The 23,372-nt window shown below is 35.9% G+C and overlaps 1 protein-coding gene across 4 annotated transcripts in view; it reads left to right on the top strand.

Annotated features, from left to right (window-relative positions):
• Positions 1 to 23,372, top strand: part of RALGAPB (Ral GTPase activating protein non-catalytic subunit beta) — an 84,570-nt gene that overhangs the window by 16,676 nt on the left and 44,522 nt on the right. For 2 of the 4 annotated variants that reach the window (XM_032462292.1, XM_032462293.1), the window contains exons 4-11: positions 6,623 to 6,786; positions 8,614 to 8,800; positions 11,817 to 11,948; positions 16,911 to 17,089; positions 17,935 to 18,083; positions 18,213 to 18,429; positions 20,603 to 20,638; positions 21,862 to 22,063. In XM_032462292.1, coding sequence (XP_032318183.1) covers positions 6,623 to 6,786; positions 8,614 to 8,800; positions 11,817 to 11,948; positions 16,911 to 17,089; positions 17,935 to 18,083; positions 18,213 to 18,429; positions 20,603 to 20,638; positions 21,862 to 22,063 — 1,266 coding nt within the window. The remainder of the gene's footprint in view (positions 1 to 6,622; positions 6,787 to 8,613; positions 8,801 to 11,816; positions 11,949 to 16,910; positions 17,090 to 17,934; positions 18,084 to 18,212; positions 18,430 to 20,602; positions 20,639 to 21,861; positions 22,064 to 23,372) is intronic. The other 2 variants (XM_006188628.3, XM_006188629.3) reach the window with 1 other exon arrangement.

Raw genomic sequence — 23,372 nt, forward strand, 5'->3', positions numbered from 1 at the left:
TTACATAATGTTTACTAGGACTCTTTTAACAAGTGTGTGTTCATTTTAAAGGCTTTTGGCTTTGCTTCTAAGATCTGATAGCTATTAGACATTAAAATACTGTGACCCCTTTCCCTTCCACTCAAAAATACCTAACATAATTCTCCTCTCCACTTAAGCTAAAGGCAGCTAAGCACTCTACCTTAAAACGAATCTTCCTTATGAGAGAATGAAGACATTGAAGTAAGCAGATTTGAAATTATTATGGGCAAGTTTGTAGTAGACCGAAAGATAACTCTTGACGGTTTGTTATGGACTTTTCCCCTATCTTCTGAGGCAGAGACCTTAAATATTGTAATGTAAGATCGCCTTACTTGTGCTTAAATTTTTTTCCCCATTCTAAAAGAATTACATGTCATTGTAAAGATTTTTGGAAATATAGAAAATAATGGAGAAGAAAGCATTAGTTCCTTACCCATTTGTAGAGATTTCCAGTGAGAAAAATCTTCTTTCAGCTATTTTTTATGTCTGTGAAAGGGGCAAGAGGGCTTGCCTCCTTTTGAAATAGTTCTGGTCTTTCAGATGATGAGGGACTTTGAATCATCCAAAACCAGCTCTGTAAATTTTAGCTTTTTAAATTTAGAAGGAAGATTACTTGGAAAATCTGAGTTAAAAAAGAGAAATCTCCATTAAGAACTCTGGTCTGTAGGATCAAATGTACAGGCATACCTCAGCATATTATGGGTTTGGTTCCAGACCATCGCAGTGAAACAAATATTGAAATAAAGCAAGTCAAAATCTTTTGGTTTCTCACGCATATAAAAGTTATGTTTACACTATACTGTAATCTATAAGTGTGCAATAACATGTCAAAAAACAATGTACATATCTTAATTTAAAAATATTAATTACAGAAAGCTAACCATCATCTGAGCCTTTAGTGAGTTGTTACCTTTTTGCTGGTGGAAGGTCTTGCCTTGATGTTGATGGCTGCTGGCTGATCAGGGTGGTGGTTGCTGAAGGTTGGGGTGGCTGTGGCAATTTCTTAAAATAAGACAGCAGTAAAATTTGCCTCATAGACTGACTCTCCAGTTCGCAGATGATTTCTCTGTCGCATGCAGTGCTGTTTGATAGCATTTTATCCACAGTAGAACTTCCTTCAAAATTGAAGTCAATCCTCTCAAAGCTTGCTGCTGTTTTATTAAGTAAGTTTATGTAATCTAAATCCTTTGTTGTCATTTCAACAATCTTCACAGCATCTTCACTAGGAGTAGATACCATCTTGAGAAACCACTTTCTTTGCTCATCGTAAGAAGGACCTCCTCATCCATTAAATTTTTATCATGAGATTGCAGCAGTTCAGTCCCATCGTTAGGCCCCACTTCTAATTTTAGTTCTCTTGTTAGTTCTGCCACTTCTGCAGTTATTTACTCCAGTTCAGTCTTGAGCCCCTCAAAGTCATCCATGGGGATTAGAATCAACTTCTTCCAAACTCTTATTAGTGTTGATTTTTTTTTTACCTCTTCCTATAAATCATAAATGTTCTTAATGGCATTTGGAATGGTGAGTCCTTTCCAGAGGGTTTTCAGTTTCCTTTGTCCAGATCCATCAGAGGAGTTACTATGTTTGGTAGCTATAGTCTTATGAAATGTATTTCCTAAATAATAAAACCTGAAAGTTGAAATTACTCCTTGATTTGTGGGCAGCGGAATGGATGTTGTGTTAGCAGGCTTGAAAACATTAATCTCGTACATCTCAACGTTGACTGAATAAAATGCACAACCTAAAATAGTTGAGAATTATGTCTTATTTGGTGGACTTTCTGAGGACTGTGGCCTTAATATAGCCTGTGAGACAGCTCTGAGGAACTGTTCCAAAGAGGTGAGGGAGGAGGGAGGATATAAAGGAGTTTTGCTGGGGAAAAAAACCCAAAAACAAAAACCGTGTTGTCAAACATCAAAAGATTACTGCTAATCAAAAAACCAGACATCTCAAGTTAATGATTTGAGTACCTTTCTATGTATGGGAAGATGCAAGAGTTTGGGCTCATTGAAGTGATTCCTTTGATATGCATCTTAACTATCTAGGGCTAGTATCCTGTTTTACTCTGTCCTGAATTCCCCTCAGGGCGCACCATTGGGGGTGGCTGCAGTGGCTGATGGCTTTATGGCTGCAACACACTTTATTTACTGAAATGGCAGGTGACATTCTTTGTCCACATCCATCAGAGCTCTTGAGTGACCAGGTGCATTGTCAATAAGTAGGAGTATTTTCAAAGGCATCTTTTTCCCTGAGCAGTGTATCTCAACAGTGGGCTTAAAATAGTCAGTAAACCATATTGTAAACAGATGTGCTGTCATCTAGGCTTTATTGTTTCATTTATAGCACACAGGCAGAGTAGATTCAGCATAATTCTTAGGGGCCCTAGGATTTTCAAAATGGTAAATGAGCATTGGCTTCAACTTGAAGTCACCAGATGCATTAGCCCCTAATAAGAGAGTCAGCCTATCCTTTGAAGCTTTGAAGCCAGGCATTGACTTCTTTCTAGCTATGAAAGTCCTAGATGGCATCCTTTTCCAATAGAAGGCTGTTTTCATCTGCATTGAAAAATCTTATTGATTGTGGCCACCTTCATTAATTATCTTGGCTAGATCTTCTGGTAACTTGCCGTAGCTTCTGTATCACCACTTGCTGCTTCACCTTGCACTTTCATGTTATGGAAGTGGCTTTTCTTCTTAAACCTCATGAACCAACCTCTGCTGGCTTCAGACTTTCCTTCTGCAGCTTCCTCACCCCTCTCAGTCTTCATAGAATTGAAGTGAGTTAGGACCTTGCTATTTATTAGGCTTTGACTTAAAGGAATGTTGTGACTGGTTTGATCTTCATCCAAACCGCTAAAACTTTCTTCATATCAGCAATAGGCTGCTTCTCTTTCTTATCATTTATGTGTTCATTGGAGTAGCACTTTTAATTTCCTTCAGGAGCTTTTCCTTTGCATTCACAACTGGGCTAACTGCAAGCAAACGGCCTAGCTTCCAGCCTGTCTTGGCTTTCAGCATGCCTTCCTTACTAAGCTTAATCATTTCTAGCTTTTGATTTAAAGTGTGGGGCATATGACTCTTCCTTTCATTTAAACACTTAGAGGCCATTGTAGGGTTATTAAGAGGCCTAATTTCAATATTGTTATGTCTCAGGGAATGGGGAGGCCTGAGGAGAGGGAGAAAGCAGGAAAATGGCTGGTTGGTGGAGCAGAACACACACATTTATCAGTTAAGTTTGTCATCTTATATGGGCGTGGTTCATGGCACCTCAAAACAATTATGGTAGTAACATCAAAGATCATAGATCACCATAACAGAAATAATGATAATGAAAATATTGCAAGAATAACCAAAATGTGACATAAAGATATGATGTAAGCAAACGCAGTTGGAAGAATGCACTGAAAGACTTGCTCAGTTGATGCAGGGTTGTCACAAGTCTTCAATTTGTTTAAAGAAAAAAACAGAATCTGTGAAGTGCAGTAAAATGAAGTGCAGTACAACTAAGTGTGCCTGTACATGCCTTACCTGGTATGGAGGGCTGGCTGTAATCTGGCCCTTAACCAGTTTAGCTGCCGCTGGTTCTTCATGAGCCCTGCTCTTTGGTCAGACTCCTAAATAAGACATTCTCCCGAGACTCCTTAAACATCTTCCACATTGTTACCTACCCTTTTGCCATCCTCACCCTCCTCTCCCAGCTGTCCACATCTTACTCTCGGTGTTTCATCTTAAATTCTGCCTTACCTGACCACCAGGCCCATAGCACTCATACCTTCCCTGAACCTGTAGAGTGTTTCCTGTGCCACTCTGTATCTGTCCAGTTTTACTGCTTATCCTTTTAAAATATATATGTCTCATTTCCCCATCTAACCAACCTGAGGGCAGGAACTGGGTTGTATGTAGTTTGGGCTTCCATAGTACCTGGTGCAGTACTGTTATTACATTAGGGTGAATTAAATGCTGGTTGCTTGTATTTATTAATTTCAAATTGAAATAGTAGTAGGAAATGGTGGGCAGTAATTAGTATATTGTCTGTGGCTAAGCAGGTTCTTTTAAAATGATACAGTAGTTTTAATACTTTCTTGTCATCCCATTTAGGAGACTAATTTACTAGGCTTTTTCTTGCTGCATGGGACAGTCTCATGGATGGTGGGTAGTATTGTCACTGTGTCTTTTTCCTCTTTGTACTCTTACGTCTCAGTGCTCAGTGAATTTGTATTGATAAAAAAAATCAATGGCATTTGAGTATTAGCTTTTCTCTTTTGAGAAACAACGCTACCTTATAAATTGTTCATTTTACTATTTGGTAATTCGCTTGTTTTCTCAAAAGTGTATGTGTGCATACCTCTGAGAGGGTGCTGAACTGAATGTTAGAGTTCTCCTAGCCAGTAGTATCTTAGGGAGGTGAATATTTTCAGTGCTAAATATTCGGAGTTATGATCTCATCTTCTATTATTGGAAGTTTCCATTTTTTTTTTTATTCAGATAGTTCACAAAATTGTCATCTTTTACTTAATTGTTTTTTATAAAAACTAACACTCAAAATAGAGGAAGCAGCCTCTACCACTTTGCTTTAAGTCATAGTAGATGTAACCTTTTTCCTTTTGCCTATCAGTTTTTTTTTTTTTTTTTGGCATAACTGAGTGAGGAGTGACCTATCTTTTAAAACTGATTAGGGTTTTCATTGCTCAAATATACTATACTTTAGAAATGTGGTGTTCTTCTAAAGCAGTGGTTGACAAATGTTTTTTGTAAGGAGCCATATAGTAAATATTTTAGGCTTTGTGGGCCATACAGTCTGTCACAACTCCTCAACTCTGCTGCTGTAGAGAAAGCAGCTGTAGACAATATATAAATAAATAAGTATGACTGTGTTCTAATAAAACTTTATTTATAAAAACAGATGGCAGGCTAGGTTTGACCTATTGGCCATACATAGTTCACCAGCTTTTGCTCTAGCACAGAGTTTTCCTGAATATCATAAGTTGCTTTGGAAAATATTAGAGGGGAAAGGAACATCTCTGGTGTTTAGATCTTTTTGTTTATTCTTCAGTAAAGATTATCTTGTTTCTGTTAGCTGGAGAAACTTGGACACTGCTCCTAAATTTAGGGCTTCTGAGTGAGGCAATGGTACCTAAGGAACAGGTGTTCCCTTTTCTGCCACTGGGCAGGTAGAAACTGGAAGTGATAGGTAGGTCTAGGTCACCATTTGAGAGGCTTGCAGTGTTATTGCTAGCTTGGAAGAGTGTCAGCCCCCAGGACCACTAGTGATGTTTTTGTTTCTTATTCTGGGTTTCCTTTTATATGGGTAATTGAGGTTTGGAGCTAGTATATATTTCTCACTCTTCTTTAGTAGCCAGAGCAGCAGACAAAAGCTTGAACCTCATGGCTTCACATGGATTGGATTAACCTCCAATTGAATATGGGACATCTCCCTGCTCTTGGGGTTCTTGGCTTTTCCTAGGTGAATGTCTCATTTTGCTTTAGGTCTGACTTCTTTAGGGAAAACTTAGTGTTGTCTTTTTTTTTTTTTTTCTCCGAACTCCAGAGTAAGTGTCTGCTTTTTTGGATCATGGCCCAGAATCTGAGAATCCTTATCCAAAGGTTGGAATGGAGTTCTAAGTACTCGATTTTCTGGATTTCTTGAGGAGTCTCTGAGGTTCCCTACTCTGACTTAGACATGTGTTATCAATTCTTTATGACATGAGTCATAATATATAGGAACTTGGCCTCAAGATTTAGTTCAGTAATAGTCTTGGGTTTCACATGGGAGCTGTGGAGGCATTTGCCATTTGCTAACGCACTGGGTTTCCTATGATTTTTGAAATTCTCAGGTGGTCCACTTTGGATAGTGGGGATAGGGCTGGAGCTTGGATTTCTGTCTTCAACCCTAACCCTGATATGTTGATCTCTCTTATTCCTTTGGGAAAAAATGGTCCTGTGGACTAGAGAGAGTTATGAAACTGTTCTTTGGGAGTATCTTGGGTACTTTTGGAGCCCCATATCTTGGGTTAAGTTACCTTTTTTAGTAGAAAAGCGGTAGCAGTTACTCATTTCTGAGACAGTTGCCTCTATACCTCATCAGTTTGGGGGCACCTATTAGGATATTCCATTCTGTAGGTGGTTCTCCAGCAGACGTTAGCTTCAAAGGGTCTGTGAACACTATGAAATCACATGCAGAATTCTTGTGAATGTGTGTTTAAAATTTTTTTTTACGAATACAAAGGTCATTCTGCTTCAGTGTGAGCAGAAGTGACTGTGGGTATTTACTCATTCTTTCAGCAGGAACCTACTAAGTATCTAGTGTATGTGCCAGGCACATTTCAGAGTTAGAAAATCCAGAGGTAAAGTTTACATTCCAGTATCCCCCCCTCTCCCCAGGAGCTTTTCAAACTCTTGTAGGAGTGGTAGGTTGAGATCCCAGAGTACCAAACTATGATGAGGAAGTAGCTTTGAACTGAAGAGGGTGTGCCTAGTCCTGTCTGCTAATGCTGTTAGGGAGTGTCATTGGACCATTGCTTGCTGCATCCAAAAGTCATCTGTCCTTAACGGTTGCTTTCTCTCCTCAAGGCTTGTCAGTGATATCTGTCTGTTTTCTTCAGGCAGGAACAGGGCCCTAGTCAGATCCGACTATGCTTACAGGTCCTGAGAGCCATTCAGAAACTGGCCCGTGAGTCATCCATCATGGCCAGAGAAACCTGGGAAGTCTTACTGTTGTTTCTTCTGCAGATTAATGACATACTTCTAGCGCCACCAACTGTTCAAGGTTTGTTATTTTTTTTCCAAATAGTTTGCTTGTAGACTCAATGAGTAGTAAACTCAGTGAGGATTTAAATTTTGGCACGACAGTTGACAAACCAAGATTGGCAGTTCTTAGAATGGAAAACCCTCAAAGGCACAATGTGAAGTTATTTTACCTTCAGTGATGATTTTGCTAATGTAGGGAGGGATTCAGTGAATTAACACTGTTTAATGATAGAAACAGTAGCTTGTTCAGTATATTAAGATAGAACCAATATAAGAAACAACTAATTGATTAAATTAGAGCCTATATGTAATGTACCTGATTACAAAGTAGCTACCCAAGTAGACTGAAAACTTGATAGCACAGAAGATACTTGGTTTAGCAAATGAAACCTACAAAATCTTAAAAGTGTTCTATTTGGAACTACGACAGTATGTCATTCATTACCTAGCCATTAAAAAGCCTCCAACTTTTTTGGGGAGTTGTGGAGGTAATTAGGTTTATTTTTTTTAATGAAGGTACTGGGGATTGAAACCAGGACCTTGTGTATGCTAGGCATGCACTCTACCACTGAGCTATACCCTTGCTCTCCACAAACAGCCTCCAATTTTATAAGACTTTAGAGTGTATTTTAGATGTCCTGCATTGCATGTTATAGCACAGTGTACAAAGGCAATGAGCTGATATTCTAGTTCCAAGTTTCCTTGTTTCTTTTTCTTCTGTGTAGTCTCTTTACTAACACTCTCACACAAATGCAGTGTCCAAGAAGATACCCTAAAAAAAAAAAAATTCACAGATTAGTATTGAAAGGGACCCCACAATAGGAATACCCTGTCTGGTATTGATGATGGCTGGCTAGACACAAATGCTGTCTCTCTGCTATACACTCCCAATGCTGGTGGTTTCAGCACCATAAGGCAGTCAGTCCATCCTGACCGTGCAAAGGTAGCATAATCATTTGGAGAGAAGGGTTGTAGTGGAGTTAATTATAAATAGTATAAATATTGTGAGTGTTATTGCTAGGTATATTAGCAAGTATAGCATTATCCCCTTCTGGGGCTTGTTATTGTTAAAACTTCTTTTTTGCTCATTTGAAATAGGAATCTTTATAGCTTTTCCTTCTAGTCCCAAATTTGCCCTGTGGAGCTATGCAGAGCACAGACCACTGCTGTTCTTCCTAGTTCCAGGGCTCAGAACCGGGGAGCATCTCTGTTTTCATGGTTGAGACTCTGTCCTGCCCAGCACCAGTCCTTTGGCTCCCTTCTTTGTCTTCCTCTCCCTTGAAGGGTGGCTTTCAAACACCTAAAGCATTTTATAGCAAGTTTGGAGGTAGAATGTCTTGAGTATTTGTTCTGATCCCTTTACTTAATGGCTGTGTAAACTTGGGTAAGTTATTTAAATTTCCTGAACCTGTTTTCTCATCTTCAAAATGGATATAATTAATAATCGGTAATAGATATTGTAAATACCTATACTGCAGAGTTAATGTGAGGTTCTGTGTATGAGCTGTGTGACACAGAAACTGACTCATAATAGTCACTCATCATAAACCCTCATCCTTTCCCTTCACCCCTCTGTGCTCCTGTCCCTCTGCTGGAGATTAACGTCTTCAATAAGAACTGAGCAGGGCGACCTGAAAACTTTAAAAGTGATAATGGGTTGATGCATTCATGATTTCCTTCATAGGAACTCCTAAGAATAATTTTTCCTTTTTACTATTAAATGGTTATTTGAAAGTCAAAACTTAGCATTACAGTTATTTTAATTTTTTGACCAGTTCTCCGAAATCAGTGAACTAAAGATTGTGCTTTATAAGTGTGCCAAAAATGTTTTCTTTTTGTTGGTAAGGTGGCATTGCTGAGAATCTAGCAGAGAAGCTGATTGGTGTTCTCTTTGAGGTTTGGTTACTAGCTTGTACTCGGTGCTTCCCAACACCTCCTTACTGGAAAACAGCCAAGGAGATGGTGGCTAACTGGAGGCACCACCCGGCAGTGGTGGAACAGTGGAGCAAGGTCATCTGTGCGCTCACTTCAAGGTAAGTTGTCATCATTGACTTGCCTTCTTTCATCTGTCTGGTCTTAGGCAGCTTCCCCCTAGTTTTGTGTCTTTCTGGGATTCATAGAGTACATCGTAAAAAGCCTCTGTCTTGTGTCTCTTATTACTGTACTTTAGATATAGAATTGAGCCACTTTTTAAAAATAGGTGGATCAGTTTGGTTAATGTCTAATCTAAAACTTTTCAGATTAAGCATGTATCTTGGAGAGGCAGATAAATTCTGAGCCGTACTACTCCCACCCCCCAAATCCCACTCTTATTCTACTTATTTAAATGTTCATGATCATTATTTTTTAAAAACAAAGAAAAGGTACAACAAAAAAAGTTAAGTTTACCAGAAATCTCATTATATATGTTGATACATAATTTTACAGAAATGGGACTATACTGTCACATGCTCCTTTGTACCAAAGTAGGCAGTTTTTTATAATAATAATAATTTACTTTTTTAAAACTGTTTTTATGTAATACTATCACCATTCTCTGAGTAAACTGTTAGGCTTTAATTTTTCAGACTTATTTTTTTCATTTTAACTTTACATCTTCTAAAATATAACTCTAAAAGATGAGGATTCTTTTTTAAGCATAACCACAATACCATTAACATACCTAAACAAAATGTTAAGTTTTTTTTTTATTGAATTATAGTCAGTTTATAATGTTGTGTCAATTTCCAGTGTAGAGCACAGTTCTTCAGTTATACATGAACATACACATATTCACTGTTACATTCTTTTTCTCTGTGAGCTACCACAAGATCTTGTGTATATTTCCCTGTGCTACACAGTATAATCTTGTTTATCTATTCTACATATGCCTATCAGTATCTACAAAATTTCAAACTCCCAGTCTGTCCCTTCCCACTCCCCTCCCCTCTGGCAACCACAAGTTTGTATTCTATGTCTATGAATCTGTTTCTGTTTTGTGTTTTTTTTTTTTTAATTTTTATTTTTTTAAGATTCCACATATGAGTGATCTCATATGGTAATTTTCTTTCTCTTTCTGACTTACTTCACTTAGAATGACATTCTCCAGGGACATCCATGTTGCTGCAAATGGCGAATGATTTTTTAATATCAGTTAGCTACTGAGTGTTGAAATGTCCCTGAATGTGTTTCTCTCTTTTTTTTAAATAGTTGATTCTACTGAATCAGAATGCAAACAAGATGTGGACATTGTATTTAGTTGACGTATATTTCTTCAGCCTATTTTAAACTATATATTCTTGCTCTCTCATTTTTATTTCTTTGCAGTTAAAAGAAATTTTTTTTTATTGAACTGGATTGTTTGTCCCTTAGAGAGTTTCACATTCTGGATTTTTCTGATTTTGTGCTAATTGTGTTAATTAACATGTTCCCCTATCTCCTATATTTCCTGTCAACTGGTTGTCAGATCTAGAGACTTGATCTGATTCAGATTTGATTGGGGGTTACTTGTGGAAGTAGGAACAGATAATTTGTAGGTAGTATTCTGTATCAGAAGGTAGACTGGTCTTTTGGAGAGTCAATAAGATGTTTATATCTATATCATCATTTGAACTAAGATGAACATTTGGAATATTCTTTTGATTCTGATACACTTGGTGAATGTCAATATTATGAATCTATTTTTAAATAATACTTTTATCTTGATGGTAAAAACAATACATGCTTATAATAGAAAATTTGAAAGATATGGGGAAAATATCCATCACTTACAAATAACCATTGTTAACATTTGAATGTATTTTTTTCCATTTAGTTCCCTTTTTAAAAAAATCAATTTGAGATTATTCTATATAGTATTGTCTGCTTTTTCATTTGATGTCTGATTCTTGTACCAGTAATTACATATGTTTTTTTCTAAAATAAATCTCAAGATCATATTTTTAATGGCTTTATAGTTTCTCATTATATAAATGGAATTATAATTCATTTAATTTCTGTGTTCTTTTGATAGTTAAGTTGTTCCCAGGGTTTTACTTTAAAAATATTGTTGATACGAGGGGGGAGGGTATAGCTCAACTGGTAGAGTACATGTTTAGCATGCACAAGGTCGTGGGTTCAATACCGAGTACCTCCTCTAAAAAAAAAAATAAGTAAACCTAATTGCCTCTCCCCCCAAAAATATTGATATGATTATATAGATTAGATAATTATAGATTAATAATTGAGTCAGAGGGCTTTGAATAGTTTTAATACATTTGGAACATTATTTTGAGTTAATTGAATTGTCAAATTGAATTACTTTCAAGGCACACCATAAATTCTAAACTTCATGTAAAATTATATAGCAGTTATGAATACATTATAGCTTAGTTGTGTTGAAGGAGTTTGCAGTCCAGTGAATCTTTTAAAAATAATTTAAATAATTTATTATTTATATTATATGACTAATTATGTGAACATAATTGCATATTATGATTATATGATTTATTATTTGCCATTATAAATTAAAATTTTAAATTTATAATTTTATAAATATATATAATTTGCCATTTTTATGACTATACTGTTATAAACTTATATATAATTAAAATATCATATACAGTATTATGTGTTACATCATATACAATATAGTATTAAGTTATATATGTTATGTTATAAAATTTATAATGAGATATAATATTGAATTTATAAAAGCACTTATAATTTTATAATTATAATTTAATATAAAATAAATTTATAAATTCATAAAGAAATAATTTTATAAATAACAAACTTATCAGTTATTTAACTTAGAAATATATGAACTAAATTATAAATAATGTTAATTACTTAAATAAATAAATGTTTTAAATAATAATTTAAAAAATCTTTTACAGAACTGGAAATCCTCTTCTGGTTTGTCTATTTCATAAACAAGGGTTTTCATTTATTTTATTCACTTTAGTGAGGTATAATACAAGTTTCATTTATTTTCTCTTAACACATTTCTCTTATTATATTTTAATGCTTGTGTGTATCTTTCATTTTGTTATGAAATGAATTTAGTGGTGTGATTTTTTTATTTTCTAGATTGCTACGCTTTACATATGGTCCTTCATTTCCTCCATTTAAAGTTCCCGATGAAGACGCCAGTCTGATCCCTCCTGAAATGGATAATGAGTGTGTTGCACAGACATGGTTTCGCTTTTTACATATGCTAAGGTACTGTTCTTTTAGTATTTTATGTGCCCTTTACCAGTAAGTGTCTAGGGCAGGAACCATGCTGTAGCTCCTTGCTGGAGTTCACAATGTGGCTGCTAAGCACAGTCATCAGGTGGAGGCAGACTGGACAAGTTACGCATCTACATCATGTGCCCCTGCCCTCCTTGTCCCCGCAGGGTTAGGCTATCCTCAACTGCTCTTGGTCCATACTCTCCGGGGGCTTGTTCCCTGCAGTAGATGCGGCATTTATTCTCTTCCCTGTTTCTGCAGCCTGGATGATGATATCTCTCCCAGGACTTTGTCACATTCTGTGGAGACCAGCAACTGCCTTGTTCCTCTCTGTGACCAGCACTGACTGGTCAGTCTGGCTCTCAGGGCCTCTTCTCTAGTAGCCTTGTTTAAAATTTCACTGAGTGTACATCATAAAATTTCACGTAGGGGCAAATTACTAAAAGTAATACTTCCTGCTGTTTCTTCCTTTATAGTATTTCTATCGATTCAGTCTCTTCCTGTCTCTCTACTAGCCCTGTCCTTGTGCTCTGTGGAACTTTTATTCTGTTGTGTACTGTCTTGATCTGTAAACTTTTTCCTTGCATACTCTCTTTCTGGTTTGACCAGCCTCATTTTTCTATTTGTTTGTTAGTGATTCTGAATTACTCTGTATGACCTTTATAAATTAGGAATATTAACCATTTTCTGTCATTTTTTTTTTCAGTTTGTAGTTTGTGTTTTTCATCTTTCAGTGATTTTAGTTTATTTTTTAAAATCTATCTTTTTCTCTGATCATTTTCTGTTTCCTTTCAGATTAGAAAGTCCTTCTGTGTTCTTTGATCAGATAGATACTGATTTATGATTTCTTTTGACTTTGTTTCCTTTGTGACATTAAGTTCCTTTTTATATATGAGTTTTGTCTTTGGGTCGCATATTATTTCATTAATCTCTTCATTCATTCTTATAGGAGATTCACACTTCTAATTATTTCAACCTTATAATAGTTACTGATATTTCATAGGCCTAATGTCTTTCTCTCTTTTTCCATTTCTTAGAACTTTTTTTTTAATCTCTCATTGCCTGTTTAACAGTTTGGATGAATTTTAGAATCCATTTGACATGTTACAAAAGACAGGTAAACAGAAGAACCTCACAAAACCTTTTAGGGTTTGCAGTGTGTATTAATTAGGGTAAGGAACATGTCCTGCTTTAGCAGATGAGCCTGAAAATCTTAGTGGCTTAGTACAATATGTTTCATAAATCTTGGATAATGAGTCACCCTGCTCATGTAGTTGTTTGTGGTCCCAGGCTGGCAGAGACTCTGCCACGTTCAGTGTGTGGCTTTATTAGTGCTTTGTCTTTGTAAGCAGGAGCCTCTGTGTCTGGATGGAAGATGGAAAAGAGAGAGAGCAAGAAAAATTGTGTGGGAGGTTTTTATGGACCAGCTCCTGAAGTGATGTAAATCACGGCTACCCATACTCCATTAGCCAGAACTGAGACATATGCCGCACTTAATTGCAAGAGAACATGGGAGGAAAAGAGAGTAAACAGCTAACTAGACTCTGCCAAAGATGAGAATTGTATTAAGCCTGTATTTATGTTTAGGGGAAGCTGATATCTTAATATAGTGAATCTGCCTTTCTAAGAGTAGGTATTTTTCTTTTTGAGAATTTTAAATATCTTGCAGAAGTGTTTTGTAGTTTTCTTCACCAATATCTGCATAGTTCTTTTACGATTATTCCTGTGTATTTATTGCTGATGTTGTGAAAGGGTAACTTTTTCTACTGTTAAACTTTATGAGTGGTTATTGCTACTATAAAGAAAATGTTCTACTTTTTTTTTTGTATATTTGGGATTTTAAAATGTTCTGAGTATTTCATTGATTCTTTCATTGATGTCTAGATACAATGGAAACATATGCAAATGAGAAATGTCTCCTTAAGTCTCCTTTCTTAAAAAAGGTGGGGGGGGTGGGCAGGGAATAGCTGTAGAATGCACACTTAGCATGCATGAGGTCATGGGTTCAATCCCCAGTACTTACATTTAAGAAAAAAGAAATGTCTCCTTTCTAGTAATTCATACTTGAGTCTTGAGTCTGTGGTAATAAATTAAAAGTGCTTTGGTTGCAGTAAGACCTGTGTTTGAGTTCATGTTCTACTTTTTTTTTGTCGACCTGAGCAAGCAGTTTAGTATCCCTAAGCCTCAGTCTCTTTTTAATCTGTAAAATGGAGATAATAACAGTATCCATCTTGTTATAAGAATTGAAGGAAAAAATACAGTAAAATGATATATCTTGTGGGTGGTAGGTGCTTTAGAGAAAAGTTGCCATTATTGTTATTGTTATTACTTCTGTAAGTTACTGCATTAGTCAGAACTTCTAGAATACTGCTGAGTTAAAATGATGCTGTTTTGACATTCTTTTGTTCTGATTTTCATTGAAATGCCTCTACTACATGAAATTTTGAGGGGGATATTGGATTGTTGATACTAGATAGATTCTTTTTAATGTTCCTGGTTTCCTAAGCAGTTAACATTTTCAATTTTTTTAAAAATAGAAATGAAATCAGAAACAGTAGTGAATTATTTTCAAATCATATTTTGGGATCCACTTAAGCAACTAAATATTTTTTCTTTTCCACCTGTTGTTATTATATTAATTTATTTCCCAATATTGAATTGGCCTTCATTCTTTAGAGAAAAGTTCTTCTTGGTTATGGAATGCTATTCTTTTAATGTTTTCCCAGATTGTCTCTATTTCTGTTTTTTGACTAATTTATATTTTGTTAACTTGAAAAAAAAGGAACCATCCTTTCTTTTTCTGTGCTCTGTTGCATGAAAGTTACATATTCCTTAAGAATTTGAAATAAATCACCAGTAAAACTCTAGTTGTGGAATCTTTTTTAGAGATAGTTCTTGGATAATCTTTGCCTGTGTTTTCACTGTTAATTGATCACTTCAGGCTCTATCTTTCTTCTTGAGCTGAAAGATCTTATTATTTTAGTCAGGGTTTTATATATGTGTGTATGTATGTATGTATATACATACAGAATAGGAACCTATTTAAACAAATGCAGGTGAAAAAGAGGATAATGAGTCTCACTGGACTCCACGAAGCAGTGAACATCCAATACTCATAATGGGGAGGGATCAAGGCAGCCTTGGGACAGGCTGCTCTGTCATCTGTCTCCCTTGGCTTTTTTTTGCTCTTCTTGTGCATTCACACTGCTCTCTTCCTCTGGCAGCCTTCCCCTGAGACCCTTTTTCTTCCTGCCATTGGGGTCCATGCAGCCCCATGATGACCATCTAGTGGTGTAAATAGCTGTGATGTTGTGTAACCCTCCACCTCTAGCTCTTTCAGTCACTGGGGCTTGTCCTTTGCTCAGATGGTCAAAAGGGATAAATTGGATTAAGTTTATTTTGTTAGGCTACATCAGTTAAAGTTCTCTAGCAAACATCTGTATTGCCTCCTTTTAGACAGTTTTACCCCATTTGTTAAATGAGCTGAGGCTAGGTGGAAGGCAGATTCAAGAAGGTTGCTCAGAAGGAGCTGCTATGATCATGGGCAAATTTCCTGGGAAGGGGGCTGAATATGATAGGGAAGACAGGCACCAAAATTTTGTCTAGTATGGTACTACTTCATCTTTTTCCAGGGAAAAAAATTGTTCCTCTTAACTGGAATACTCTGGTTCTCAAATACTTGTGCTTGTTTGTGCATGGCCAGCTGCCCTTCCGGTGCTACCAGGAGATTCTATTTCAGTAAATCTAGGTGGAATCTGGATCCATAACAGGTTCCCCAAATGTGTCAGATACACAGGGCATTGGGAGCTGCAGGAGTGCAGTTTCTGTGGTCTGATCCATGTCCTTTGCTACCCATTCTCATTTTACGTTTTCATTATTTTCTTGAATCTGTTCTCTGAATATTTGAATGTCAATAAAATCACATCAGGTTTACATCTGGAGAAGCTGGTAGAAGCTGGTATATTCTCTCCCCAGTTTTCAGTATCGAATAGACATGAATTTGGCAGAGCTCTGCTGAACCTGAGTTGTAGTGCATTCCAAACATACTGCTTATTTTTCCTACTTCCCAACACGGCGCCTTTAGTTGGCACTGCTACCAGAGACTTCTTATCTTCTCTACCCTGCATAGCGGCCTTCAGTTCTGTGGATACAATGTACTAATAGTAGAAGCCCATTTTCCATACATGCATACACTCTCCCCTGTCCCCATTTGCAGTTACTTGAAATTAAGAGTCTGAGTGGATGGAGAAAGAGATTTCAAAGGCCAGAGAATCTATAAACCACTGATTTATATTTCTCAGCCAGGTTCTTTTCATCTTGTAGCTAGTGGAATGTCTTTCTAGGTGCTGACTATAGAGTTACTAACACTATTACTTTGAGTTGGAAAGACTGTCTAATGGGCAGTTAAGCAGGCTATTTTGAGTGGAAATCTAAATCTATTTTTTAATGGAAATATTTAAAATTATTTGTACATAAAATACGACTCATGTCCAAATACATTGTTTTAAGTACATTAAAATGTATGGCTTTAGTACATACACATGAACACAAACACTAATCTCGATTTTATACATAATTTTTAAAAAATTGGAAATGTTAATATTAAAGTAAAATTTTCTCCTTAGGGTTCCTGTTGATTTATTTAGTTTTACCACTCCAATTCTTAATTCCAAACATCTTACAAAATATCAGTGCATACTTTTAAAAAATTTAAAATTTCCAGTCTTATTTTGATTCTCATTCTCTGAATAGGCAGAGTAAGTTCATGTAAGCACACTGCAGGTCTTCTGTAAAGTGGTGTTGATGTTTGAGTCCCTAGCCTATTAAATATAGATTAATCTCTGAATCAAAGAATTAGGCACAGACAGCCCTGTTCTTAAATTAGATTGCATGCATTTTCTTGCTAAAGAAATTTCTAAATGTATAATTAATTCTTGCTCTCTTTTTTGATAGTAATCCTGTGGATTTGAGTAACCCAGCCATTATAAGCTCTACTCCCAAATTTCAGGAACAGTTCTTAAATGTGAGCGGAATGCCGCAAGAGTTGAATCAGTATCCCTGCCTTAAACATCTGCCTCAAATATTTTTTCGTGCCATGCGTGGAATCAGCTGTCTGGTGGATGCATTCTTAGGTGAATTCTGTGTATATTGCTCGATGTTTGAAGATAACTCTAGAGTCTAGTTTTAGAAACTATTATGGACAGCCCAAAGAAAAGATGAACATATTTGATTACAGATAATAAACTGGGAACAATTATTTGCAACAAGTGTAATAGTTAGAGGGTTTTTGTTATTATTATATAAATAAATCAAACAGTGCAAAGGAAAAGAATAAGACCTGGTAAATAAATGGGCAAAGGCTATGAATAAATGATTTTCAAAAGAGAAAAGTATCCATTCTCACTAGTAATTCAAGAAAATACAGATTAAAATGCATTAGGTAGTCTTATGTGTATCATTAGGAAGCAAATTACACTTTTTGTGAATTATTGTTTGAAACTTTTTCACATTTTAGAAATATGAAAAGTCAGAATATTTTTAACCTGTTAAAAAGCAGTGATATTTAACATCTGTCATTTCCTTAAGCATTTTTATATGCACTAAATATATTGTATGCTGGTTGAAAGAGTTCCAGATGTCCTATTCAGGAATTGGGAAGGAAGGAGCATCTACCTTTGGTCCTTTTAAGGAGATTTCTTGGAAGACCCACCCAATAATTGCCCATTTCTCTATGATGAGAACATGGCCACATCTAGCTGTAAGGGAAACTTCAAAATGTAGTTGTTTATTCTGGGTAGCCATGTCCAGCTGAAATTTGTGTTCTATAACTCAGGGGGACAGGATGAATGGATATTGGGAGGCAGCGAGCAGTCTCTGTTATAGTCTGTCCTGAGCCTTCACTGGTTTTGCTTGAGGAAGATTTTCTGACCACATATTTTGAACTATGAAGAATAACTCCATTTGTCTTTCTTTAAAGGCATTTCTAGACCCCGATCAGACAGTGCTCCTCCAACACCCGTAAATAGATTAAGTATGCCTCAAAGCACTGCTGTCAATACCACTCCACCACATAACCGGAGGCACCGGGCTGTTACTGTGAATAAGGCCACCATGAAGACAAGCACAGTAAGAGTTTCCATCTCTGTTATTATACTGTATAAAGTTGGCTTTTGAATCTGCCATCCTTTTTAAAAAGTCCTGCTGTTCTCTCAGACTTTTCATGAGTGTGGCTATATTCTTGTGTTGTTTTAATAGGTTACTACTGCTCATGCCTCGAAAGTTCAACACCAGACATCCTCCACCTCTCCTCTGTCAAGTCCGAATCAGACTAGTTCAGAACCCCGACCACTGCCTGCCCCACGGAGACCAAAGGTTAACAGCATCTTGAATCTCTTTGGATCATGGTTATTTGATGCAGCATTTGTTCACTGTAAACTTCATAATGGGATAAACAGAGACAGCAGCATGACTGGTAAATATTGCTCAAGAAATACGTTACCATTTTTTCTTTTTTTTCTTTTTTCTTTTTAATCTTTCCTACCTGCAAGATTAATATGTATCTTAAAAAGCTCTCTGTCTCTGACCAATCTGTGTCTTGTGCTTAACCCCTTCCAGCTGAAGTAACAGAATTTTGGAAGTTTTCCTACTTGTCCTTTTTATGTTTGTTCTATGAGGTTTGGCTTTTGTCTGGTTTTATTAGACACACTTCAGGTTAGCTACTTTTTTAAAATCAGATTCCTTTTAGTAGGTGACCTGGAAGTTCCCTTCATGTCAGCCAGGATAATAATATTAGTATAAAGAATTAAAGATATTGACTGGAAATTTATTCACAGGAAGTGTTTACTTAGATTTTGACAGCCATTCACTCATTACTACATGTGAATATTAGAAAATTTCTGCTTCACAGAAGACTAACCTCTTAGGTTTTAGTCTAGAGAACTTTATTTCAAGAGCACACTTTAAAAAAAATATCATTTGCTCTGTAAGTAAGTAGGGCTGGTGAAGAATTAATAACAACCCTGATATCTTCATTTAGATTTTATTACAGAAATGAAACTCTATCTAAATCTGATTTATTTTTGTCATCTTACCATTTCACTTGAAAGTAGTGATGCAGAGTGCAGGATGGGAGGTGGGATACTGCAGAATATACTGAATATTTATGACTTGCTTTGTAGAGCTAAACAATAATAATGGCTAGCATTTACTGAGTTACAATTACTCTGTGGCAGGCACTATGCTTTGTGCAATTTTATAATTAATATTGGTTGTTTGGTAGAGAAGCACTTTTCCACTGAGACTGAAAATAACTTGACATAAAAGGATACCTAATTGCATTAGATTATGCATCTCTAGGGAGAGTGTTAATTCCAAGGGTAAAACTAATAAAATAGCCATAAGGGTCCCTGCTTTCTCTCAGAAATGCATTCTTAACTATTATATATCATCTCAGAACTAACGTCTGTGTCTATTAGCATTATATACGTGTAATTATTTTGGATGTTCTTACAAATCTTTAAATAATGTAGAAAGTGAATATAAAGGCTTTTTCAGGAATTTGAGATTGCATGACTAAGTTCAGGGATTCCTTTATTTTGTTCAAATTCTGACACTTTATATTTGGCCATTTCCATTTTATATTTTGTTGGCAAGTTTTACTTATGGATAAGTAAGTGTACTTACTTGATGACTAAATGAAAACATTAAAAAAAACATTTTTGGCTTATATTTTCTTATGTTCATGTGCTTATGTTTTGAGTTTTCTGACCCATGTTTATATTTATTAATTTGTATTGTATTTTCTATAATGAGTCAGTCGTATTTTTTCTTTTTTATTAAGGTGCAATTCTTTACAATGTAACTTCTGGGTATCAAGCTTGTTGACATTAAAATCCCTGAATCCACAGTGGCTCAACCTGCTGCTTCCTTAGTGGGCTTGCTTAAAGGGAAACTCTCTCAGGAGTTTGTAACAGCTTTGCTCACTCTCTTGTGCCAAAAGATAGAAACTAGAATTCACATCCTATGTGGGCAACAAATTCTTACTTTTAACTCTTACCATCTTCCTTCACCACCTTGTGTTAAGAGATGAGAAAGGCTGTTACATTACCTCGGAGTTACGAGGTGTCCAGATAGTTGAATGGGTTAGAGTGCTGTTGGTTGCCACTCGAGGTCTTGGGGGTGGTGGGAGGTTTGAGGATATTAACTCTGTTAGTCTGCTTTGTAAGTACTGGCTGCCATCAAGGAATTCTGCCATGTAGTTCACCTCTAACTTAAAATGTTTGCTTTTATGAACTGGTTAGCTTTAGATTTACATGACAGTACACTGTGCTTTGTAAATGTAACATTGAGCTGGGAAGGGTTAATGAACTAAAATTTTAATGCACGTTATGGGCAGTTCAAAACCTCAATTCTTTGTAGTTGTGTAATTTCCTTCGTTTATTGTTTTGCATGATACAAAAATCATAATTTTGGATCTGAATGCACAATTTCCTGTTTTTGAACTAACTTGTGGTATCATAAAGCTTTTAATCTAACTTTTAAAAAGCTAAAAAGCTTAACTTAGTGTAAAATTTCACCATCTTTAAAGTATTCTATAATTACTGCTGTCCTTTGATTTGTTTCCATTTATTTCTATTATCTTGCAGCATCTTTTATCCAAATTCTTCTTTCTTATAAATCTTGTAAGTAGGAACCAGAAGCTTCTCCTTAATTGCAGTCATGTTTTTATTTTTTTCATAATTCCATTAAAATTTTTGATTGTCATTGTCTCTTGTAGTTTTTGCACTTGGGAAGAAAAATACTTTTCTGTGTTTTGAATGGGGAAGATTGCTGGCAAAAGCAAATTAATCTGCCTGAATCAGTCCCATTATTTCTGTACACTAGTCTGGTCATGTCATGAATTCCAGGATTTTGCACTAACTGTGTTTTGGCTTTTTTTTTTTAATTTAAAGCTTTAAGCTTATTTTTATACAGATTTAGTGTTTGATTTGTATGCATTTTGCATGTAGTGTTTTTCAAATGTATTATTGCTGGATAGCTTATTCAGGACTAAAAATGGCTCATGGGAAGTTGCATAAAGATTTATGCTTGACTCTGCATTCTGTTAAATCTATTGTTACAAAATATTTAAGCATTTCATGTAGAGTAATAAAAGATTTCAGAGTGATTTTCAATACACTGTGAAATCTTTTGTAAAAAATAAAAGCAACTTTCAAAGGGCTTCTGTTTCAGTGACAACGAATGACCATGATAATCTTTCTTATCAATCCGATTTTCTGATTTCTCAACCTCAAGTTAGCTGCTGTCTGTGGTTGTTAAAGTTCATTCTCATTTTGCTTGGTTGGGCGATTCTTTGGTGTGTGTTTTGGAGTTGGGTGGGTGGTGGGAATGCTCTCTCTTCCTCCCTACCCATTTCTTATCCTTACCTTGCCCTCTCCCTGAAGTATACAGCCTGGCATGAGGGATTTCCCATTCAGTTATGATGTCTGGGGTAATGTGTAAATTGCAGTAGCTATTTTTCTTCATGTTTAAAGCATCATTTTATAGGGGGAGGAAAAAACAGAATAAATAATAGAAAAACCAAATTCTGTATTATATATCTGTATGTATGTGAATACAGATATATACAAATGTATTCTGCTAATCCAGTTCAGTTGAAAAATGCTTCTTGTAGAATCTGTTAAACTGACAATACCCCTGTAAATTAATTATTACCCCTTTTAAAAGAGGATTTCGGAGAGCCCTTTTTAAAGAAAAATTAAGGCATAGTTGCTGAACAAAAGCATTATTGGATTCTATTCAAGTAGCTATTTAATGATACCAACATTTGATCTTTGTGTCCAGGGTCCCATGAGCCTATTTGCATATCGACAAATATAATAAAACCCTTGTTTTTTCTCCCCAGCCATTACAACACAAGCTAGCATGGAGTTTCGACGGAAAGGGTCACAAATGTCCACAGACACCATGGTTTCCAATCCTATGTTTGATGCAAGTGAATTTCCTGATAACTATGAAGCAGGAAGAGCTGAGGCTTGTGGGACACTGTGTAGGATTTTTTGTAGCAAGAAGACTGGAGAAGAGATTCTGCCAGCTTATTTATCCAGGTCTTAGAATTTTTTTTGGTTTATTTTTCCATTTATATAGTTGATGGTGAAACTCTATTGTAGCATGGCTTAGTAGGCTGAATTGATAAATAAATGTTGGTTTGAAATACCTGCAAATATATGTAAGTAATTGAAATTTTTGCTTGAATTCTTCCTTTTTACCTCCCTTGCCCAATTTGGTGAAGACCCCACAACTACCCTTTTTATTTTAGAAGTATTATTTATTCCATCTTATTTGACTTTTATTAATGATGGAGAGATTTGGAAGGGCCACACTAAAATTTTAATACATTTTTACTACAATATTAGACACTGTAGATGGTCCAGAAATGTTAGCTGTCAAGTCCTGCCTCTAAGGAGCTTATTTTCTCAAGTGAGCAAAGCCATGTACACAAATAACAAGTAGCAAGAATTGAGGTTGACAGCCTGAGGAACACCAGTATTACAAGGCAGGTGGAGATAGATCTATTAAAGGAAATAGCCATGGAGGTCATAGAAGAATAAGGAGAGAAGAAGGGAGTAGTCAAAGGGTCAAATGCTTTAAAAAGACAGAGTAAGTTAAGGCTTAAGATTCGTCTTCTGGATTTAGCAATTGAGGGGCCATTGGTTATTTGCTGTAACATGGTTTTAGTTGAGTTCTAGAGAGAGAAAATAGATTGAAATGGGTTAAGCAGTGACCAGAAGGTGAGGAAGTTGTTTCTGAAGAGTTTTGTTGAGAAAAGTGCCTTACAGTAGTGGAAGGGTATACCAGTGTAGTTACTCTTGAATGATGAAAGATTGAATGCTTAGTTCATTGGGGCTTAGGGGAGGAGGTTGAAAGTAAGGTATATTCAAGTATATTCATTCCTAAAAGGAGTCTTATTCAAAGTGACCTTCATATTGTGATGAATACAAGGTTGAATGAGCTTTCTTTTCTTTCTTTAATTGTGCCCCAAAAAATAATGAGGAAGGGAAAAAAGACACAACACACACTTTTTTTCAGGAATTGTGAAATGCTGCAAAATTTTACTGACATGGAATTCAATTCAGTAATTCCAGTTATTGATAATTACTGCAGCCTTTTGTTTTGTTTTCAGTTACTTCATTTGCAGGCACCTGTGGCTTTGAGTTGCAAGGCTTAAAACTGTAAGAAGGTGTAACAGACAGGAATTTTTTTTCTTTTCATTAGGAAAGATAACTTGGTTCTTAGTGTATTCGCTTGTGAATTGTTCTAACTCCAGTAATACCATTTAAAGGATAGAAGTAGTGAAGTTTGGAAATAGACTTTCAGATGACTATGTAGAAAATATTAATAATTAAAAAAAAAACA

This window comes from Camelus ferus, chromosome 19 (assembly GCF_009834535.1).
Source record: "Camelus ferus isolate YT-003-E chromosome 19, BCGSAC_Cfer_1.0, whole genome shotgun sequence".
NCBI lineage: Eukaryota > Metazoa > Chordata > Mammalia > Artiodactyla > Camelidae > Camelus > Camelus ferus.